Raw genomic sequence first — 18121 nt, forward strand, 5'->3', positions numbered from 1 at the left:
GGAGGAGGGAGAGAGAGAGATTGGAGGAGGGAGATGAGAGAGATTGGAGGAGAGAGAGAGATTGGAGGAGAGAGAGAGATTGGAGGAGAGAGAGAGATTGGAGGAGAGAGAGAGATTGGAGGAGAGAGAGAGATTGGAGGAGAGAGAGAGATTGGAGGAGAGAGAGAGATTGGAGGAGAGAGAGAGATTGGAGGAGAGAGAGAGATTGGAGGAGAGAGAGAGATTGGAGGAGAGAGAGAGATTGGAGGAGAGAGAGAGATTGGAGGAGAGAGAGAGATTGGAGGAGAGAGAGAGATTGGAGGAGAGAGAGAGAGATTGGAGGAGAGAGAGAGAGATTGGAGGAGAGAGAGAGAGATTGGAGGAGAGAGAGAGAGATTGGAGGAGAGAGAGAGAGGTTGGAGGAGAGAGAGAGAGATTGGAGGAGAGAGAGAGAGATTGGAGGAGAGAGAGAGATTAGAGGAGAGAGAGAGAGATTGGAGGAGAGAGAGAGAGATTGGAGGAGAGAGAGAGAGATTGGAAGAGAGAGAGAGAGATTGGAGGAGAGAGAGAGAGATTGGAGGAGAGAGAGAGAGAGATTGGAGGAGGGAGAGAGAGAGATTGGAGGAGGGAGTGAGAGAGATTGGAGGAGAGAGAGAGATTGGAGGAGAGAGAGAGATTGGAGGAGAGAGAGAGAGATTGGAGGAGAGAGAGAGAGATTGGAGGAGAGAGAGAGAGATTGGAGGAGAGAGAGAGATTGGAGGAGAGAGAGAGATTGGAGGAGAGAGAGAGATTGGAGGAGAGAGAGAGATTGGAGGAGAGAGAGAGATTGGAGGAGAGAGATTGGAGGAGAGAGAGAGATTGGAGGAGAGAGAGAGATTGGAGGAGAGAGAGAGATTGGAGGAGAGAGAGAGATTGGAGGAGAGAGAGAGATTGGAGGAGAGAGAGAGATTGGAGGAGAGAGAGAGATTGGAGGAGAGAGAGAGATTGGAGGAGAGAGAGAGATTGGAGGAGAGAGAGAGATTGGAGGAGAGAGAGCGAGATTGGAGGGGAGAGAGCGAGATTGGAGGGGAGAGAGAGAGAGGACGGATTGGAGGGGGGAAGAGAGAGAGAGAGAGAGAGAAAGTGAGACACAGGGATTGGAGGAGAGAGAGAGAGAGAGGGGGACTGAAGGGGGGGGTTGGGAATTGGAGGACAGTGAGTGACTGAGGAGTGACAGGGCGCTGTTTACGACGGTATCCAGCAATGAGTTACAGGCTCTCACAGCAGGTTCAGTACATCTGACCTCCGTTCCCTTCCCACCTCACACAATAGCTTCCTGATAACACTGACACCCAAAGTTTCTCTCTTCTATTTGACCTCAACTGTCTCAAAGAGTTTAACTTTGGAGAAAGGCAGCCAGGCTTAACCCACTGTCTCCAAGACTCGAGTTGGTTAATTAATGACCCTCTTTGCATGAAGATGGGTTTTAACACCAGATAGAAATACACAAGATGTCATACAGACAGCAGAGCACAATCCCAGTCTCACCTGACATTCCCACTACCCTGTGGATGATGACCCAGAGCAGAAACCGGAACAAATTCCTCCCCCTCTAATCTGGACACACAGAGACCCATTAACTGAGGCTGGTTAACCCAGGACAGACTTGGGTAATCCTGCCTCAGATGCTCTATTACACGGAAGGTGGGCTTGGGGTTCGGAGTGATGTTTCCTCTGCAGACTGGCCCCAGTCACTCTGCCCATTGATCTCAGCACAGCAGCAAGGATGCTGGGAGTTGAGCATCACAGCGGCACCGTGGTTGGCGCTGCTGCCTCACAGCTGGGTTCGATTCAAGCCTTGGGTCACTGTCTGTGTGGAGTCTGCAGTTCTCCCCGTGTCTGTGTGGGTTTCCTCCGGATGCTCCGGTTTCCTCCCAAAGTCGGAAAGACGTGCTGGCTAGGTGCATTGACCGTGCTAAATTCCCTCTTAGTGTACCCGAATAGGCGCCGGAGTTAATGTGACAATAAATAAATAAACAAACTTAACAACATTGAAATAGCTCCCTTGGAAAATGAGGCAGGCAGTGACGTAGTTCAGCTGTCAATGAATGCAGGGGAACAATCGGGAACCTTTCCGAAATGGATCCTGTTTTTGCAGGATCGCCCAGCCAGACAGTGGCTGTGACCTAAAGCAGTGAGAAGCTCCCTCAAAAACAACACAGAAAGCCTGGCCTGCCTTCAGAGAGTAAAGCTGCCGCAGTCACTTATCTTAGCCACATCATCTCTCAAGGCACTATCTTACCTGGGAGACACTGTGTCATTATCGTGAAGCCAATCCAGGAGCCCACCTGTGGACAGAGATCAGAGCTACATTACTCACCCAGTCAATCACACTGAAGGCTGTACCTTCACTGTATGCCCCATAAACCCATGTGCTAATAAGGTTAACCATTCTACAGGCTGGTACGATGATGGTTACGGACGTGCAGCCAGCAAATCCTTCCACCATTCAACAAGCGGAGGGGTTGAAGACCAAATGGATCAGATTTGGAAAGGCACTCAGAAGCAGTCCCTTAGTGGCTGGGCCTGTTCACATATTTCAGATAGAAATCTCACAACGCCAGGTTAAAGTCCAACAGGTTTATTTAGATTAAACCTGTTGGACTTCCACCCCAGTAAGAAGTCTCACAACACCAGATTAAGGTCCAACAGGTTTATTTAGTAGCACGAGCTTTCAGAGCGCTGCTCCTTCATCAGGTGAGTGGAGAGTTGGGTTCACAAACAGGACATATATAGACACAGACTCAATTGCAAGATACCTGATGAAGGGGCAGCGCTCCGAAAACTCGTGCTACCAAATAAACCTGTTGGACTTGAACCTGGTGTTGTGAGACTTGTTACTGTGCCCACCCCAGTCCAACGCTGGCATCTCCACATCACATCATGGGTGGCACAGTGGTTAGCACTGCTGCCTCACAGTGCCCAGGGACCCGGGTTCGATTCCCGGCTTGGGTCACTGCCTGTGTGGATATTACACATTCTCCCCCGTGTCTGCGTGGGTTTCCTCCGGGTGCTCCAGTTTCCTCCCACAGTCTGAAAGATGTGCGGGTTAGGTTGATTGGCTATGCTAAATGGCCCCCCTAGTGTCCTGGGATGTGTAGGATAGAGGGATTAGTGGGGTAAATGTGTGGGATAGTGGGGATAAGTCCTAGATGGGATTGTGGTCGGTACAGACTCAATGGGCCGAATTGCCTCCTTCTGCACTGTAGGGTTTCTATGATTCTATGATATTTCAGACGGTAGCTGTATTCCCAGGACTAAGGGGGAGAGAGAGAGATATTCGTACCCTGGAATTCCCCTCAGCTGGAGGCCAGCGCAGCCCAAAATCATATTAATTCCCAGGCAATCTTCCATTTCGAGCTCAGAGCCACATTATCCTCAGCTGGCAGCTGGGGACAGGTTCCAAATGAACGCGGGGATATTTTTAATTTTCCAAATTTAAAACAAAAGTTGGTTTCACATTGCAGTAACAGGAAATATTACATCAGTTCCCCATCAGTACAAACTGGGACATCTGTCAGCAAAAAAAAGAGGCTGCGAGGAATGTTTGGCTTTGCTGAGACATCGGGCTTAAATATTTCAGGGCGGCAACTTCAGCAACAAGCGATTTGACTGTGAGCAGCGCGCCCATGTCCGTGCATCTACACGCCCGGCACTGGACACCGGCTCCGACTGTCCACCTCTGCACACGGTTTGTACAACATATATGACTAAAGCCACCGGTATGGAGCCCCAGCCCCCAGACTTCGAGCAGCAGCAGCAAGTTCAACGCACAGGGACTTACCTCATATGTGTAGTTAGGACAGGACACCAAGAGGAAGAGCCAGGTAAAGGGATTTTTAGTTGGGAAAGGAATCCTGCGCGCTTTGGAGCCTGAAGGGAGAGAGAGAGGATACAATAAATTTCACTGTGCTCACAACATAATTTACCCAACTGGCCCTCCTCAGGGGTGGGGGTTGGGGGGGGGGGGGGGGGGAAGAGAGAGGGGTTGGGGGGGGGGGGGGCGGAGGGAGAGCAGAGGATGGAGCGTGGTGGAGGGGGGAGAAAGAGCAGAGAGAGGGAGAGGAGGGGAACGCAGGGGGCAGCTAGGTGGTTGCAGTAAATGATGTCCCCTCTTCAGTGACGACTTTCAATACCACGAGTCGGGAAATGCCACCCAGAGGGACCCCATATTTCAACATGATCTGAGGCAGCCCTCCCCACAGTGTGGAGAGATCCAGTACAACAACAACAACAACTGGGTCATTTTGGCTGAGATGTAAACCGAGATCCCGTCTTCCCACAAGCATGGATGTAACAAATCCCATGGAACTATTTCAAATAACAGCGGGGGGGGGGGGCTTGGTATTCTTCAACCAACATCAATAAGACAGATAACCCAGTCATTATCACATCGTGGCGTCTTGCTGTGCAGAACTGGTGGCTGGATTTCCTACATTACAGAGACTGGGCTGAGTAATTCATTGCCTGGAAGCTACTTTAGGACCCACTGAAAGGTCATTTCTAAATGCAAGTTTCTTTCTTACTAACGTGGGAGGGACCTTTCTGACTACAAACTCCCTCAATATCAGAAGTTGAGGAGGCGATGGAACTGCCTCAAAATAGCAACTGGTCAAATTATCTGAGGACACTCAAATAGCGAGGGCAGTAGAGAATGCAGCTTTATTAGCAAAATGGCACAGGGACATGATAGAGCACATTACGTGAATATAATTGCAATGGGTGTGGGTCTGTCATGAAGAGGGCAGATAAAATACAACAGACATGTACACCGAAAGGAACAGACCCAGAAACTGAGGCATGGGAGTGAACTGTATTCTTTGAAGCAATTTTTAAACTCCGTCAGAAAGATGGGTTATAAATCTGGAAGTCTGCAGCAGGGGGGCTGGCACGGTGGCACAGTGGTTAGCACTGCTGCCTCACAGCGACAGGGACCCAGGTTCAATTCCCGGCTCGGGTCGCTGTCTGTGCGGAGTCTGCACGTTCTCCCCGTGTCTGCGTGGGTTTCCTCCGGGTGCTCCGGTTTCCTCCCATAGTCCGAAAGACGTGCTGGTTAGGGTGCATTGACCCGAACAGGCGCCGGAGTGTGGCGACTAAGGGATTTTCACAGTAACTTCACTGTAGTTTTAACGTAAGCCTACTTGTGACACTAATAAACAAACTTAAATTTAAGTGGTACTGAGATTTCGGAATGCACAAAACAGATATCAGTGCACCGCAGCCAAACTCGAAACGTTAGCTCGATTCTCTCTCCAGCTGAGATTTTCCAGAGTTTTCTGTGTTTGTGTCAGTACACAGCACCTGGTCAGTGCATTTCAAGAGGGACCTGGGTCCACCGGAAATATAGAGAGGAGTGAAAAGATTCAAGGGGATGAGCTGTAGGGAGAGAATAGTGAAACTCAAAAATGGCAATGGGGGAATCTCAATAAAGCACAACATATTAAATTTATGTAGAAAGGGACATAAAACACACCACTATCTTTATTCACCAAGTATCTTCAGCCCAGGATATAAATGAGGACAAGGATGGAAGGTTTTTAAGGCATTAGAGGAATGTATTTTGGAGGAACTGGGGCAAACTTTCACCTATTCACATCCGTGACCTCTTATTTGACTGCCGGAGGATTGGAGGGAAAGAATTTAGGAAGTTAGAGAGCGTTGTGGGAAAAGTGGAGGACTGCTTGGCTCCGCTCCCACCACCCCCTGGCAGGGATTTAGGTTGCCGCTCTGACTGTGGATGGCACCTTCTACGGCAGTGGCAGAGGTGCCATTTGCCAGATGGCAAAATGGTTTGACATTTCGGAGGCGGGGGGTGATCTACAGGCAGCAGGAATGAATTTCGGAAGTGCTTAGCTAGCCTGCTTCACGCCATCGCCAGCTAGCAGTGGATCCAATATGGGAGGGGCGTGGGCTCAGGGGTGCAGTAGAGGGAGGTACTGGAGGCTTGGAGGATAGAGAGGCCGACAGCAACTGAACGACGGATCACTGACTCCACAACAACATTTAATAATAACAATTGCGCTGCTCAGTTACAACACATTTGTTACATGGTCATAAATCAAGCCACTAATATTTGTTTAAGAGCAATATACTTGTTGCCTCTAGATTATAGAAAGGGTAGAGAGGCAGGGGAGCAAGAAGAATTACTGGGACGATAGCAAAACAGAAAGGTTAGAACCATCAGGAAGAGGCTGTGGTTCTTTCTGCTGGAAAACTCTGAGCGATGACCTGGTAAGAGATCTTTAAAGTGTTTTGATAGGCAGGGAATATAGAGAAGATGCTTCCAGTCGGGAGTGGCTCAGAACCCTGGATCATAAATACATGCTAGGAATTTCAGGAAAAACATTCTTTATCCACAAGGGTTGGAATGTGGAACTCAAGTGGTGTAGTTGAATCAAATCAGCACAGATACATTTGAGGAGAGCCCATCAGGGAGAAAGAAATGGAAGCATTTACTGACAAGAGGAGATAGGTGGGTGGGAGGAGGTGTACACGGATTATAAACACCAAGACAGACCGACTGGGCTGAGTGGCTCGATTCTGTGCTGCAAGTTCTTTGTGCTTTAGCAATTTAAAAAACTAAGCTATTTTCTTCACCTTTCACAGTGGGAGATTAGAAAGAAGAGGCCAAACTGGCCTCCAGAATTCCAATGGGGTGAGCAGTCAAGGGGAAAGAGGATGAAATGGGGACAAACGGAACATACAGTTAGAGGCTCTGAAGGGAGTGATGCTGTGGGCTGGGTCAAGGGTGGAGAGCTAGAGAACAGGAGATACCTTGGCAAGGGGTTCAGCGCTCTGATTGGCTGCACTGTTTGATTGCAGCTCTGCAACGTAATCAGCACTTCTGTTGGACAAAACACAAGCACAGCCCAGTCGCTCTGACATAGACTGAAAAAAAAACCAAGAACTGAGTTGCTCCAACTTTTTGGGAGCGCTGAACACAATCGCAGCCGGCTGAACGGGAAGAAAAGGTGTCCCACATTCGGAAGTGGCTGTGAGCCTCATTTGCGCTGCAGCACCACTGCCCGTGGTCCTCACAAACCAAGGTGTACTGGCAGCACCGGCTGGGCAACCCACACAGGGACCTTCCTGGGTCGAGTGGGCCAAGGGGAAATCACTAGGCACCATGGGGAAGGGAGGGAATCACACCAAGTGAGGCAACTGCATGAAACACGAGGGGCGAGATTCTCCAGCCTCCCAGCCGTGTTTCCCGCCAGCGGGAGGTGGTGCGTTGTTAGCGAGTGGTCGGATTCTATGGTCCCACCACTGTCAATGGGAATTCCCAGAGATGTCACCCCCTTGGGGGGTGGAAGGAGGAGAGGATGTGCTAGCGGGACAAGAGAATCCTGCCGACGTGAATGGCCGGAGAATTCCAGCCCAGGCGTTTGAAAGAAACTGTTCAGTATTTTAACCAGTGTAAATTGAGCAAGACAACAACTGGTTCACAGAAAAGTCCAGGACAATTCATTTTGCTGCAAACTGTCCCTGCCAACGCTCAGGAGCTGGGACTGTGAAGCTGCCAGCGCCTAGAAGGTTACTCAAAGGCTCAAGTACGGCCTGTTCTTAATAGGCTGTCAACAGGCCACCTGTTCAAAAGCAAATAAACCGCCCGTCTGGATTGGTCAAATGCTGCAGAATTCTTGGCATTCGATTCCATGACACTCAACCGGACCAGGGATTAATTATAAACAAATTATCTTTAATTAGAGCAGGAGATGGAGTTACAAAGCTGCCAGAGATTAAAGTTGACATCAAATTCTGCACACGAATCTTTGCTTAGTACAGCAGTGCACTCTCTGCTGTTATTTCCCTGCTGCCTTCATTCCCCCTCAGAGCCACATACTAACCTCAGACAGAAAGACCACATACTCCAAATATAGGAGGTTACCGATGATGTCATTAAATGGTGGAGCAGGCTCCAGGGGCCGAATCACCTACTCCTTTTCCTATGTTCCTACATTTGTATTCTGCCTCCGCTCCTCAGATATCCACTCCCTACTCCCACCTCCCCTGAGCGGCAGTGTAGGGACTGCCCTGCAGTAACACCAATATGTACTCCTCCATCGAAACACACAAAACCCGACTCCATTTCAGGAATGTTAAAACCAGCCGACAATAGAGGCCAGTTTTCACAGAAATGTCACGGCTTAGGAGGCCATTTGGCCCACTGTGTCTGCACAAGTTCTCCAAATGAGCAACTCACCTGGTCCCATTCTCCAGCCTTCTCCCCATAATCTTGCACATTCTTCCTTTTCAAGTAACAGTTGGATTCCCCCGAATGCTTCAATTGAACCTGCCTCCACCACACACTTGGATAGTGCAATCCAGGCACTAACCACTTGCCGAGTGAAAAAGTTCTCCCTCATATCACTATCGCGTGTTTTTACTAATTTCTTTGAATCTGTGCCCTCACGTTCTCGATCCTGTCACGAGTGGAAACAGTTTCTCCCCATCTACTTTGTCCAGACAACTCACAATTTTGAGCATCTCTATCAAATCTCCTCTCAACCTTCTTTTCTCCAAGAAAATAGTCCTAACCTTTTCCAATTTGTCTTCATTACTGCAGTTCCTCATCCCATGAACCATTCTCGTGATTATTTTCTGCACTCTCTCCAGTGCTTTCACATCTTTTCTAAAGAACAACACCCAGAATTGGATGCAATACTCCAGCTGAGGCCAGATTAGTGTCTTATGCAAGTTCAACCTAACTTCCTTGCTCTTGGACGCTATGCCCCTATTAATAATATCCAGATACAGTATGCTTTATAAACTATGCTCTCAATCTGTCCGAATTATGCACATATCTACCCATGTACCTCTCCTGGGAGTCTTGGACTAAGGGAGAATGTCTAAAAATTAGGATCAGACCTTTTGGGAGTGAATAAAGGAAACATCTCTGCACATAAACGTAGGAGAAGTGTGGAACTCTCTTCCACTGGATCAAGTGTTCATCTTAAATTGGAGTGCGATAGACTTTTGTTAATCAAAGTGTATTAAGGAATATGTAGCAGAGGCAGATATATGGAGTTAGGTCACAGGTCAGCCATGTTCTCACTGGATGGCAGAAGGAACTGCAAGGGTTAAATGGCCTCCCCTTTTCAGGGTAAAGGACATGTGATTGCGCGCTTACTGCCCGGTCTTTCCATTTAGTGGTATGCTCTGATGGGTCACCGATCTTGACTGACTGACAGATCTGTCTCCAACTGCTTTGTATCCCATATTGCTGCATCTACAATCCTGGACTCTGGATTAATCATTGATGCAATTTTATCTTGAAAAACTTTCAGACAGAGCTCTGTCTTTCTTACAAAAAAAAAGGCAGGGGTTTAATTGCTGGCAGGTTAATTCTACCATTATTTACAGTATTACCTGCTCTAGTATTCCAATTGTCAATAAATCTACTCATTTTAGTTTGTCAGGGGGTCATCATCTATTGTGGGCCCAGTACAAAGAGGTGTAGGCTTCAATTTGGAGGAGACTATTTCAGTTGCGAGTGGAACGAGAAGGTCTCTGTTCCGATTAATCCTCTGCCCATCCTCTGCTGGGTACCACTCAAGAGTAGCAATTCAGCCTGCTAATTGCCCCCACACTGAATTCCCCCGAACCACATGAACCCACAACCCCCTTGGTGTGTGTGCGTGTGGGGGGTCAGAGGGCGGGGTGGTAAAGCTGCCATTTTAAAATTGAGAAAACGCGCTGAACTCTAGCTGGGAAAGCGCCACCGCAGACTCGATGTGTCGGCTAGCCTCCTTCCTGCACTGTATCAACGCAGAGGAGAAAACTCTTCAAATTTTGTTAAGTATATTTAATATTTTTACAAGTTTATTGCAAGTTTTCTTGGTTGTAACAGTGACAGAAGCAGATTTGTGATATCTAAGGGAGTTGAGGCTAACAGGGCTCAGGCAGCAGTTAAAGCCACAAATCAGATCAGCCACGAATATATTGAAGATTGGAGAAGGCTCGAGGGGGTTTACTGAAGTTGGCAGGTCTCCTTCTCTAAATACATTCGTGAGCCAGTTAGGAGTTGTACAGCATTGTGGACGCACAACCTTTCTATTCTTTAAAACCAAATTCAGTTCCCAAACCTGCCACAAGTGTGGATTATAAGGTCCTGCTTTCTGGAGACCAGTAACATCACAGTACCCACTTTAACTGCTACCTGGCTTGCCGGCACGTCACCTACGCAGTCTCACCTGGTGGCCGGAGGTTTCTCAGTGCTACATGAATCGAGAAGTTACCAATCTGGCAGAACTGCGGGAGAGGAAAACAAAGAGCAAGAGGTGTGATCAGCAAGAACTGACAGACTGAAGGCTGCTGAGAGCGAGGAGCTGGTTAAAATGCAAGTTTAAAGTTTATTTATTAGTCACAAGTAAGGCTTACATTAACACTGCAATGAAGTTACTGTGAAATTCCCCCTAGTCTGACGCCTGTTCGGGTCAATGCGCCCTAACCAGCATGTCTTTCGGACTGTGGGAGGAAACCGGAGCACCCAGGAGGAAACCCACGCAGACACGGGAAGAACGTACAGACTCCGCACAGACAGTCACCCAAGCCGGGAATCGAACCCGGGTGCCTGGCGCTGTGAGGCAGCAGTGCTAACCACTGTGCCATCGTGCCGCCCCAAGGGAACCAAATGACGGCTGAAGGACTTGCTAATAAAGGTTAGATGAAGTAGGAGGATGCTCGTGTGGAGTATAGGGTTTCCTCCGGGTGCTCCGGTTTCCACCCACAGTCCGAAAGATGTGCTGGTTAGGTGCATTGGCTTTGCTAAATTCTCCCTCGGTGTACCCGAACAGGCGCCGGAGTGTGGCGACCAGGGGATTTTCACAGTAACTTCATTGCAGCATTAACGTAAGCCTTACTTGTGACAATAATAAACTTTAAAACCTGGGCCTGCTTTGGTGCATTAATTTCTATGTAATTCTGGCTTTCCTACACCTCTGAGTAGTGGGAGTAGTTCAGAGACACAGCAGGCAAATGGTGTCCTGGAGCTCCCCCGACTGCCATTCAGGAATTTGCAGGATGTAGATGGGAGGTCAGTCCAGGCTCACTCTCCTTTACTCCAAAGTCAATGAAGGCATCTTCCATGTTGCAGGCATTCAGACCACGACACTGCAGCCTCCATTCTGTAAGCGTACCCTCCTCAGGAGCCTGAAAGAGCCTTTAAGCATTATTCCAAACCCAGTCACTCCAGATCAGAGGGAGAGGAATCAGTACGCTTTCACATAAATGCTCTGTGTACAGTAAGGATGTCTCCAAAACAGAATATTAATATCAGAGTTATAGCTACTTATTCTGGCAACTTCACTCAGAGAGACAGGGAAAAAGAGGTTAAAACAAAGGGCGAAGAGAATTTCAGCAAAACGCACAAAATCTGGTAATACAATGGATTAAAACTCCAGGGCAAAAACCACAGCACCATTACTCACAGCTTCTAGATATTAGAGAAAGGGAACTCACCAGGAATATAGCAAGAGCAATTTTCACTTGCTTATCTCCATAAGCTGAAAGAGAGAGAGGAAAGAAGGGAGTCAGATTATTATCCAGGAAGCCGGAGAGATCTTAAAACAGTCTCATCTCCAAGACCCACCCTAGTAAAGGTTATTATTGATTGGTAACCACCAGCTGACCTCAAACAACTGGAACCCAGGCTCTCCCCTGTCCAAGCAACTGGAACCATGGCCTCCACCTAGTCCACAAACAGCTGGGGCTGAGGTTCACACAAACATCTGGAGGCCACAGAAGTGCAGAGGCCTAAAGTTAACTCGGTTTGAGTGCCAAGGTGCTGCGAGGGGGCAACCGGTGTTAGTGATACTGACCTAAGGTTCCTTCGACTGCACCTTCAGTTCCACACTACTTAAACCTCGTATTGAGATGCCTGGAGGCTCAAGCCAGGGAAGGAGGAAGACATGAAGGTGTCAGGATTATCAGCTGTCACCCCAGCACACTCCTTGGACAGGTCAGGGACTGACACAAATCAGTCACTGCTATGACTACCTGAAAAGCAGTCAGGTGACCCACACTGACTGTTAAGAATGGTGGAGCTAAAAATGGATAATTCCGATGTTTGTAATCCTGGTTCTGTCGGTATAAAACACTATTACAAACTCCAGCAGCATACAGGTTGAACCTGCTTACAGACTTTAAAACTTTGTGGTTTCACCCAGAGTCCCTCAACTAATATAATGCATCACACCTGGAGATATGTACTCTTTCAACACACAGTTGGTCAACTGGAACTTGCATGACAGCGAACCCAATTTGCTCTTCACATACAGGGGGCTCAACGTAGCAGAATCAGACAAAAACCACTAAAAGCTTGGTCAAAGTAGATTACAAACGAGCGAGGGCTGCAGAATGAAGGGCGGCACGGTAGCACAGTGGTTAGCGCTGCTGCCTCACAGCGCCAGGGACCCGGGTTCAGTTCGTTTGTCACTCCGGTTTCCTCCCACACTCCAAAGATGTGCGGGTTAGGTTAATTGGCCATGCTAAATTGACCCTGGCGTCAGGGAGATTAGCAGCGTAAATATGTGGGGGTTACGGGAGTAGGGCCTGTCTGGGATTGTGGTTGGTGCAGATTCGATGGGCCGAATGGCTCCCTTCTGCGCTGTAAGGATTCTATGAAAATGTTCTAAGAAGAGCAGGTGAGTGTGTGAGCAAAGTGTTTAGGGAGGGAATACCAGACTTTGAGTCTAAATGGCTTAAAGCACAGTCGGTGAAAGGAGTGAGGGGATTCATAAGAGGCCAATGTTACACGACTGCAGGGTCGTATGACTGAATGAACATAATCCCTCCATCACACAAGTAATCACTCTTCATACAAGCTGAGTCAGTGAGTGTTAAGACTATTTGGCCAAGGAAGGCATCACAAACCAGCCTGATCTTGCTGCACTTACACACTGGACACTTAAAGCAGGGCAATATTTTGGAAAAGGAACCACAGGGTCGCCCTTCCTCAATGAGGGACACCTGCAGTTGCTGAGCTCCGATCAGTTATGCTCCTGAGGTACAGGGAAAACTGGCAAGGCCCAGGAATGTACTGGTGTTAACAGCTGCAGTCTGTGCACCTTGTCCAAGCTTTGGTCATTTGTCCCAGTATCTCCAAAAAGGTGCTCAATGTCAGTTTGATAATGCTCCCGTGATGCATTTTGGGATTTTATGTTGCCTTAAAGGCAATAAACAAGTGCAAATTAGTGATGGTGTTGCCTCCAGTAGGTTCATTCTATCCTCAGATCTGGATGATACTGGCATGGCCTTATTCGTTCATTAAGGTGGCGGATTTGCTGCAACCATTGCTGCCCCCAGGAAGGGACGCACAAAATATTGACCCAACTGCAATAAGATAATATATATCCAGTTAGGACACTATACAACTTGAGGGATTTGGAGGTTATGGAATTTACCTCCCCACCCAATATTGCTACCCTCGTCAATCTTGGTAGGGGAGCTGTGCGGGACTGGAGGTGCAATCAAAGAAACCTTAGGTCAGTTGTTACACTGCAACCACGGTAGGGTCAGTCAGTTGTTACAATGCAGCCACGGTAGTGTCAGTCAGTTGCTACACTGCAGCCACGGTAGTGTCAGTCAGTTGCTACACTGCAGCCACGGTAGGGTCAGTCAGTTGTTACAATGCAGCCACGGTAGGGTCAGTCAGTTGTTACAATGCAGCCACGGTAGTGTCAGTCAGTTGCTACACTGCAGCCACGGTAGTGTCAGTCAGTTGTTACAATGCAGCCACGGTAGTGTCAGTCAGTTGCTACACTGCAGCCACGGTAGTGTCAGTCAGTTGCTACACTGCAGCCACGGTAGGGTCAGTCAGTTGTTACAATGCAGCCACGGTAGGGTCAGTCAGTTGTTACAATGCAGCCACGGTAGGGTCAGTCAGTTGCTACACTGCAGCCACGGTAGGGTCAGTCAGTTGCTACACTGCAGCCACGGTAGTGTCAGTCAGTTGCTACACTGCAGCCACGGTAGTGTCAGTCAGTTGCTACAATGCAGCCACGGTAGGGTTGTTTAGGGGTGCAGAGCAAGGCAGAGGATGCCATGATCGATGTATCTCAGTATCACACCAGGGCATTTCATCACCCAGCAGCTGGGCCTTCCCTGCTACATCACAAGCACGTGTCAGGGCAGGGCGACTGGCACCTTGATTCATATTCGACTTACCAGGAGGTGTGTAGAGCGGGTGGTTGACGTGATATGCCAGCCACGCCGCGAATCCCCAGTAATAGGTGCAATTCTAAAAGAGGAAGGAAACCTCAAATTAAACAGGACTCGAAACAAGATTTGGAGATCAAAGTGACAGCAGCTCGAGCGAAGGCACAGATCAGTCTAACCAACAATGTCCAGAGCCACACAAACCCATTCCCAAAGCACAACAATCTCAAATCCACAACTGGATCGCCCACATCCACCCCTCCCCTCCCCACACCCACCCCTCCCCACATCCACCCCTCCCCTCCCCACCCCTCCCCACACCCACCCCTCCCCTCCCCACACCCACCCCACACCTCCCCTCCCCACACCCTCCCCACCCCACCCCTCCCCACACCACCCCTCCCCACACCCACCCCTCCCCTCCCCACACCCACCCCTCCCCTCCCCACACCCACCCCTCCCCTCCCCACACCCACCCCTCCCCACACCCACCCCTCCCCTCCCCACACCCACCCCTCCCCACACCCACCCCTCCCCTCCCCACACCCACACCTCCCCACACCCACCCCTCCCCACACCCACCCCTCCCCACCCCACACCCACCCTTCCCCACACCCACCCCACACCCACCCCTCCCCACACCCACCATCACATTCCCCCAACCCACACCACCACCCTTTCAAGATGTGTGGGTACAGCTGGCAGGTTTTCTCATGTCCAAGACGGACATTGTTCCTCTTTTCTCATGCCGACTAAAGAAACAATAGAGTGTTGTGCTCTTCTCTGCCATTCAATGGCTTCTACTAGAAGTTCCATGCTTGCGACTTGGTCACAATACCCTTCGCAGCATGTCTAAGCTTACACACAAAGAGTAGCTCACGGGGTTGGGTACTGGAGGCCGAGTGAGCTGGGATTCGGGGGTGGTTGGGAATGTATTTACAACCATTAGAAATGCCTAATGTTGCAATCATTAGAAAACAAACCTTTGAACCAGTTTGTCAGTAACTCGATTTCTCATTGAGCAGGTTGATGAGTAGTTTGAAGGCCTCCTGACATTCCTTTCAGGCTGACTGCATTACAGCACGTACACTGCAAGCAACATGATAGTATCTGGAGGATGTACCAAAGGAGGAAGATCAAATTCAGTGTAGACAAACATATCTGAACTGGTCACGGCCTTCCAATGCCAGAGGAATGCACCACCCATTTGTCACAGGCTTGCACTTTGCTTAAAGCTGTCACCTGCCACAAAAATGTTGCTTCTGTAGCTACTGCAATAGTGTAGTTCCTTCAGCCAAAGGTGTCAAATAATGAGGACAGGCTGCATGACGCAGGCCTGCATTCCCTTGAATACAGAAATCTCAGGAGTGATCTAATGGAGTTGCCGAAGATGACTAAAAAGGGTCTGATTGGGTAGAGAGAGAGGAACTATATCTGCTGGTTGTGGAGGCAGGAGGTTGGTAAGGAGTCCAGGACACAGGGACAGACCCTTAAAATTACAGCTGGGCGGCTAGACTAGGTGAGTCAGGGCTTATATCAGGAAGCATTGCACACAAACGTAGTGGAGATTTGGAACTCTTGCCCCAAAAGGCTGTTCGGACTAGAAGACAAATGAAAATTTCAAAACTGGATTGATGGATTCTTGTTGGGTAAGAGTTAAGGGCGACAGGGTGGTTAGCACTGCTGCCTCACAGCGCCAGGGACCTGGGTTCAATTCCAGCCTTGGGTGTCTGTGTGGAGTCTGCATGTTCTCCCCGTGTCTGTGTGGGTTTCCTCTGGGTACTCCAGTTTCTTCCCACAGTCCAAAGATTAGGTGAATTGGCCATGCTGAATTGCCCCTTAGTGTCAGGGGGATTACCAGTAGCAGACACATAGCACACCAAAACTTGGCAGATATGTAAACCTCTATGACTTTATAACCTATTCTTAAAAATAATTAATACACAATTGAGCTTGTTACAAAGCTAACCAACCCGTGTTTCCACTGCCCACACCATAAAATGGTTGGTGTGGGCAGGCAGGTGAGAATGGGGACTCTGACATTGCCCACCCATGATTCCTCCCAACCTGGCCTCCAAAACCCACCCCCTCCCAAAGCTGCCTGATCCCTCCTCTCCCCAAGAGACAGGGACTTTCCTGGCCCCAGGATCCATCAAAGCTCTTCATGGAACTGCTCACAATCCTATGATGAAACGGTCAGAGCTGCTGGTCTGTCAGACTGGCTGGCAGCTCTTGAGACTGGGTCTTCCTCCCACTGAGAGGCAGAAGTCCCACTCTCAGCCCACCAGCCTGTTTAGCCCTACAGTAGCGCATTTTGACTGCGGGGCAATGGGGTGGGCAAGGACGAGCAGTACACCATCATGAAATCCAGGCTCTGTTCGTTTAAACTGTCTTTATATTCAATTGCGATTAGGAGATCGAGGGGGCAATCTAATAGAGAAGTTTACAACAATCAAAGAATTTGATAGGATGAAGAGAAAACTACTTCCTTTCCTGGAAGGGTCTCGAACAAGGGAGCATAAAATTAAAATGAGATCTTGGCGATTTAAAGTTAAAGTTTATTAGTCAAAGTAAGGCTGCAATGAAGTTATGGTGAAATTCCCCTAGTCGCCACACTCCGGCGCCTGTTCGGGTCAATGCACCCTAACCAGCACATCTTTCAGACTGTGGGAGGAAACTGGGCACCCGAAGGAAACCCACACAGACACGGGGAGAATGTGCAAACTCTACACAGACAGTGACCCAAGCCGGGAATCGAACACAGATCCCTGGCAGATCAGGAAGTACTTCTTCACACAAAGGTCGTGTTTGGTGGAGCCGATTGGAGCTTTGAAGATTAGAAGGTTTTTGTTGGGACGGGTATCAAGGATTGAGAAAAAGTGGATCAAGCATAATTTAATTGAATGGAGGAGCCTCCGCCTCTCTGTACGGAGCTCAGTCTAGGGTAATATAGCTGTAGGGCTAGTCTACAACGGACCCAGGCAGATTAAAAATTCTAAACAGGTGAGCAAACTCAGAGGGTAAGCATCATAAGGAGGTCACTTTTTACCTTGAAGATGTTTCGGAATGGCATTGTGCCGTGGGAAAACCGGTGCACAAACAGAGTCTCCAGCAGCCTCTTGATGTAGTGGAAGGAGTGACAAATACAGGCAAGACTGCAGGAAAGAGAGAGAGAGAGAGATTCAGGTCAACTTGCATCACAATCTAGTTCAGCATTGTTTAGAATCCTGTTGGGTTACTGACTGTATTAAACAAACAGTTTGTAAAGTGCATTAATAAGGCTATCACTAAGGAGCATTCAACCCTTCAATTATCTTCGTGCAGTGTGCCATCCAGCTTTACAACATTCAAGCTCTTCCCACATTCCTCCTCCATCCTCAGTAATGCCCCGAAATAACTCCGAATCAAAACCCCTTTTATACACTGCAAGGAACATGGAGTCGGGTTGGGTAATAAATACAAACCTTGCCAATATTAGGCTGACATAGAATCACAGAATGATTACAGCACAGGAGGCCATTCAGCACATTGTGTCCATGACAGCTCTCTGCAAGAGCGATTGATCGAGTCTCATCCCAACCCCTGCCTTTCCCCCTTCGTGCTGCAGTGCTCTTTGTTTCAGGTGCTTATCAAATCCCTTTACGAAAGCCACACTTGAATCTACCTCTACCACTCTCTTAACCACTCACTGCATAGTTTCTTTTGCCAGTCAGATATTGAACACAGTAATAACGGATCCCTACACTGTTGGTGCCATCTTACAGAGCCAAGTTCATGAGGATGTAGAAGATCCAACAGTGCTATTTGCAGAGGAGCAGAGAGTTCTCCTGGTCTCCCCTTATCCGGCATTACCAAAGACACATCAGCCAATTGTACCCGGGATCGACCCCTGAGTCACCAGCCCATCACTATCAGATAATCCCACAGGAAAGCCAATAGTCTGCCA

The 18121-nt window shown here is 48.8% G+C and overlaps 1 protein-coding gene across 4 annotated transcripts in view; it reads right to left on the reverse strand.

Moving 5' to 3' along the window:
* Window positions 1-18121, reverse strand: part of tecrb (trans-2,3-enoyl-CoA reductase b) — a 59432-nt gene that overhangs the window by 7860 nt on the left and 33451 nt on the right. For all 4 annotated transcript variants that reach the window (XM_078235132.1, XM_078235130.1, XM_078235131.1 and 1 more), the window contains 6 exons: window positions 17225-17330; window positions 14185-14257; window positions 11479-11522; window positions 10212-10269; window positions 3803-3891; window positions 2261-2306 (listed from right to left, as the gene is read on the reverse strand). In XM_078235132.1, coding sequence (XP_078091258.1) covers window positions 2261-2306; window positions 3803-3891; window positions 10212-10269; window positions 11479-11522; window positions 14185-14257; window positions 17225-17330 — 416 coding nt within the window. The remainder of the gene's footprint in view (window positions 1-2260; window positions 2307-3802; window positions 3892-10211; window positions 10270-11478; window positions 11523-14184; window positions 14258-17224; window positions 17331-18121) is intronic.

Source organism: Mustelus asterias, chromosome 19, assembly GCF_964213995.1.
Source record: "Mustelus asterias chromosome 19, sMusAst1.hap1.1, whole genome shotgun sequence".
Taxonomy (NCBI): domain Eukaryota; kingdom Metazoa; phylum Chordata; class Chondrichthyes; order Carcharhiniformes; family Triakidae; genus Mustelus; species Mustelus asterias.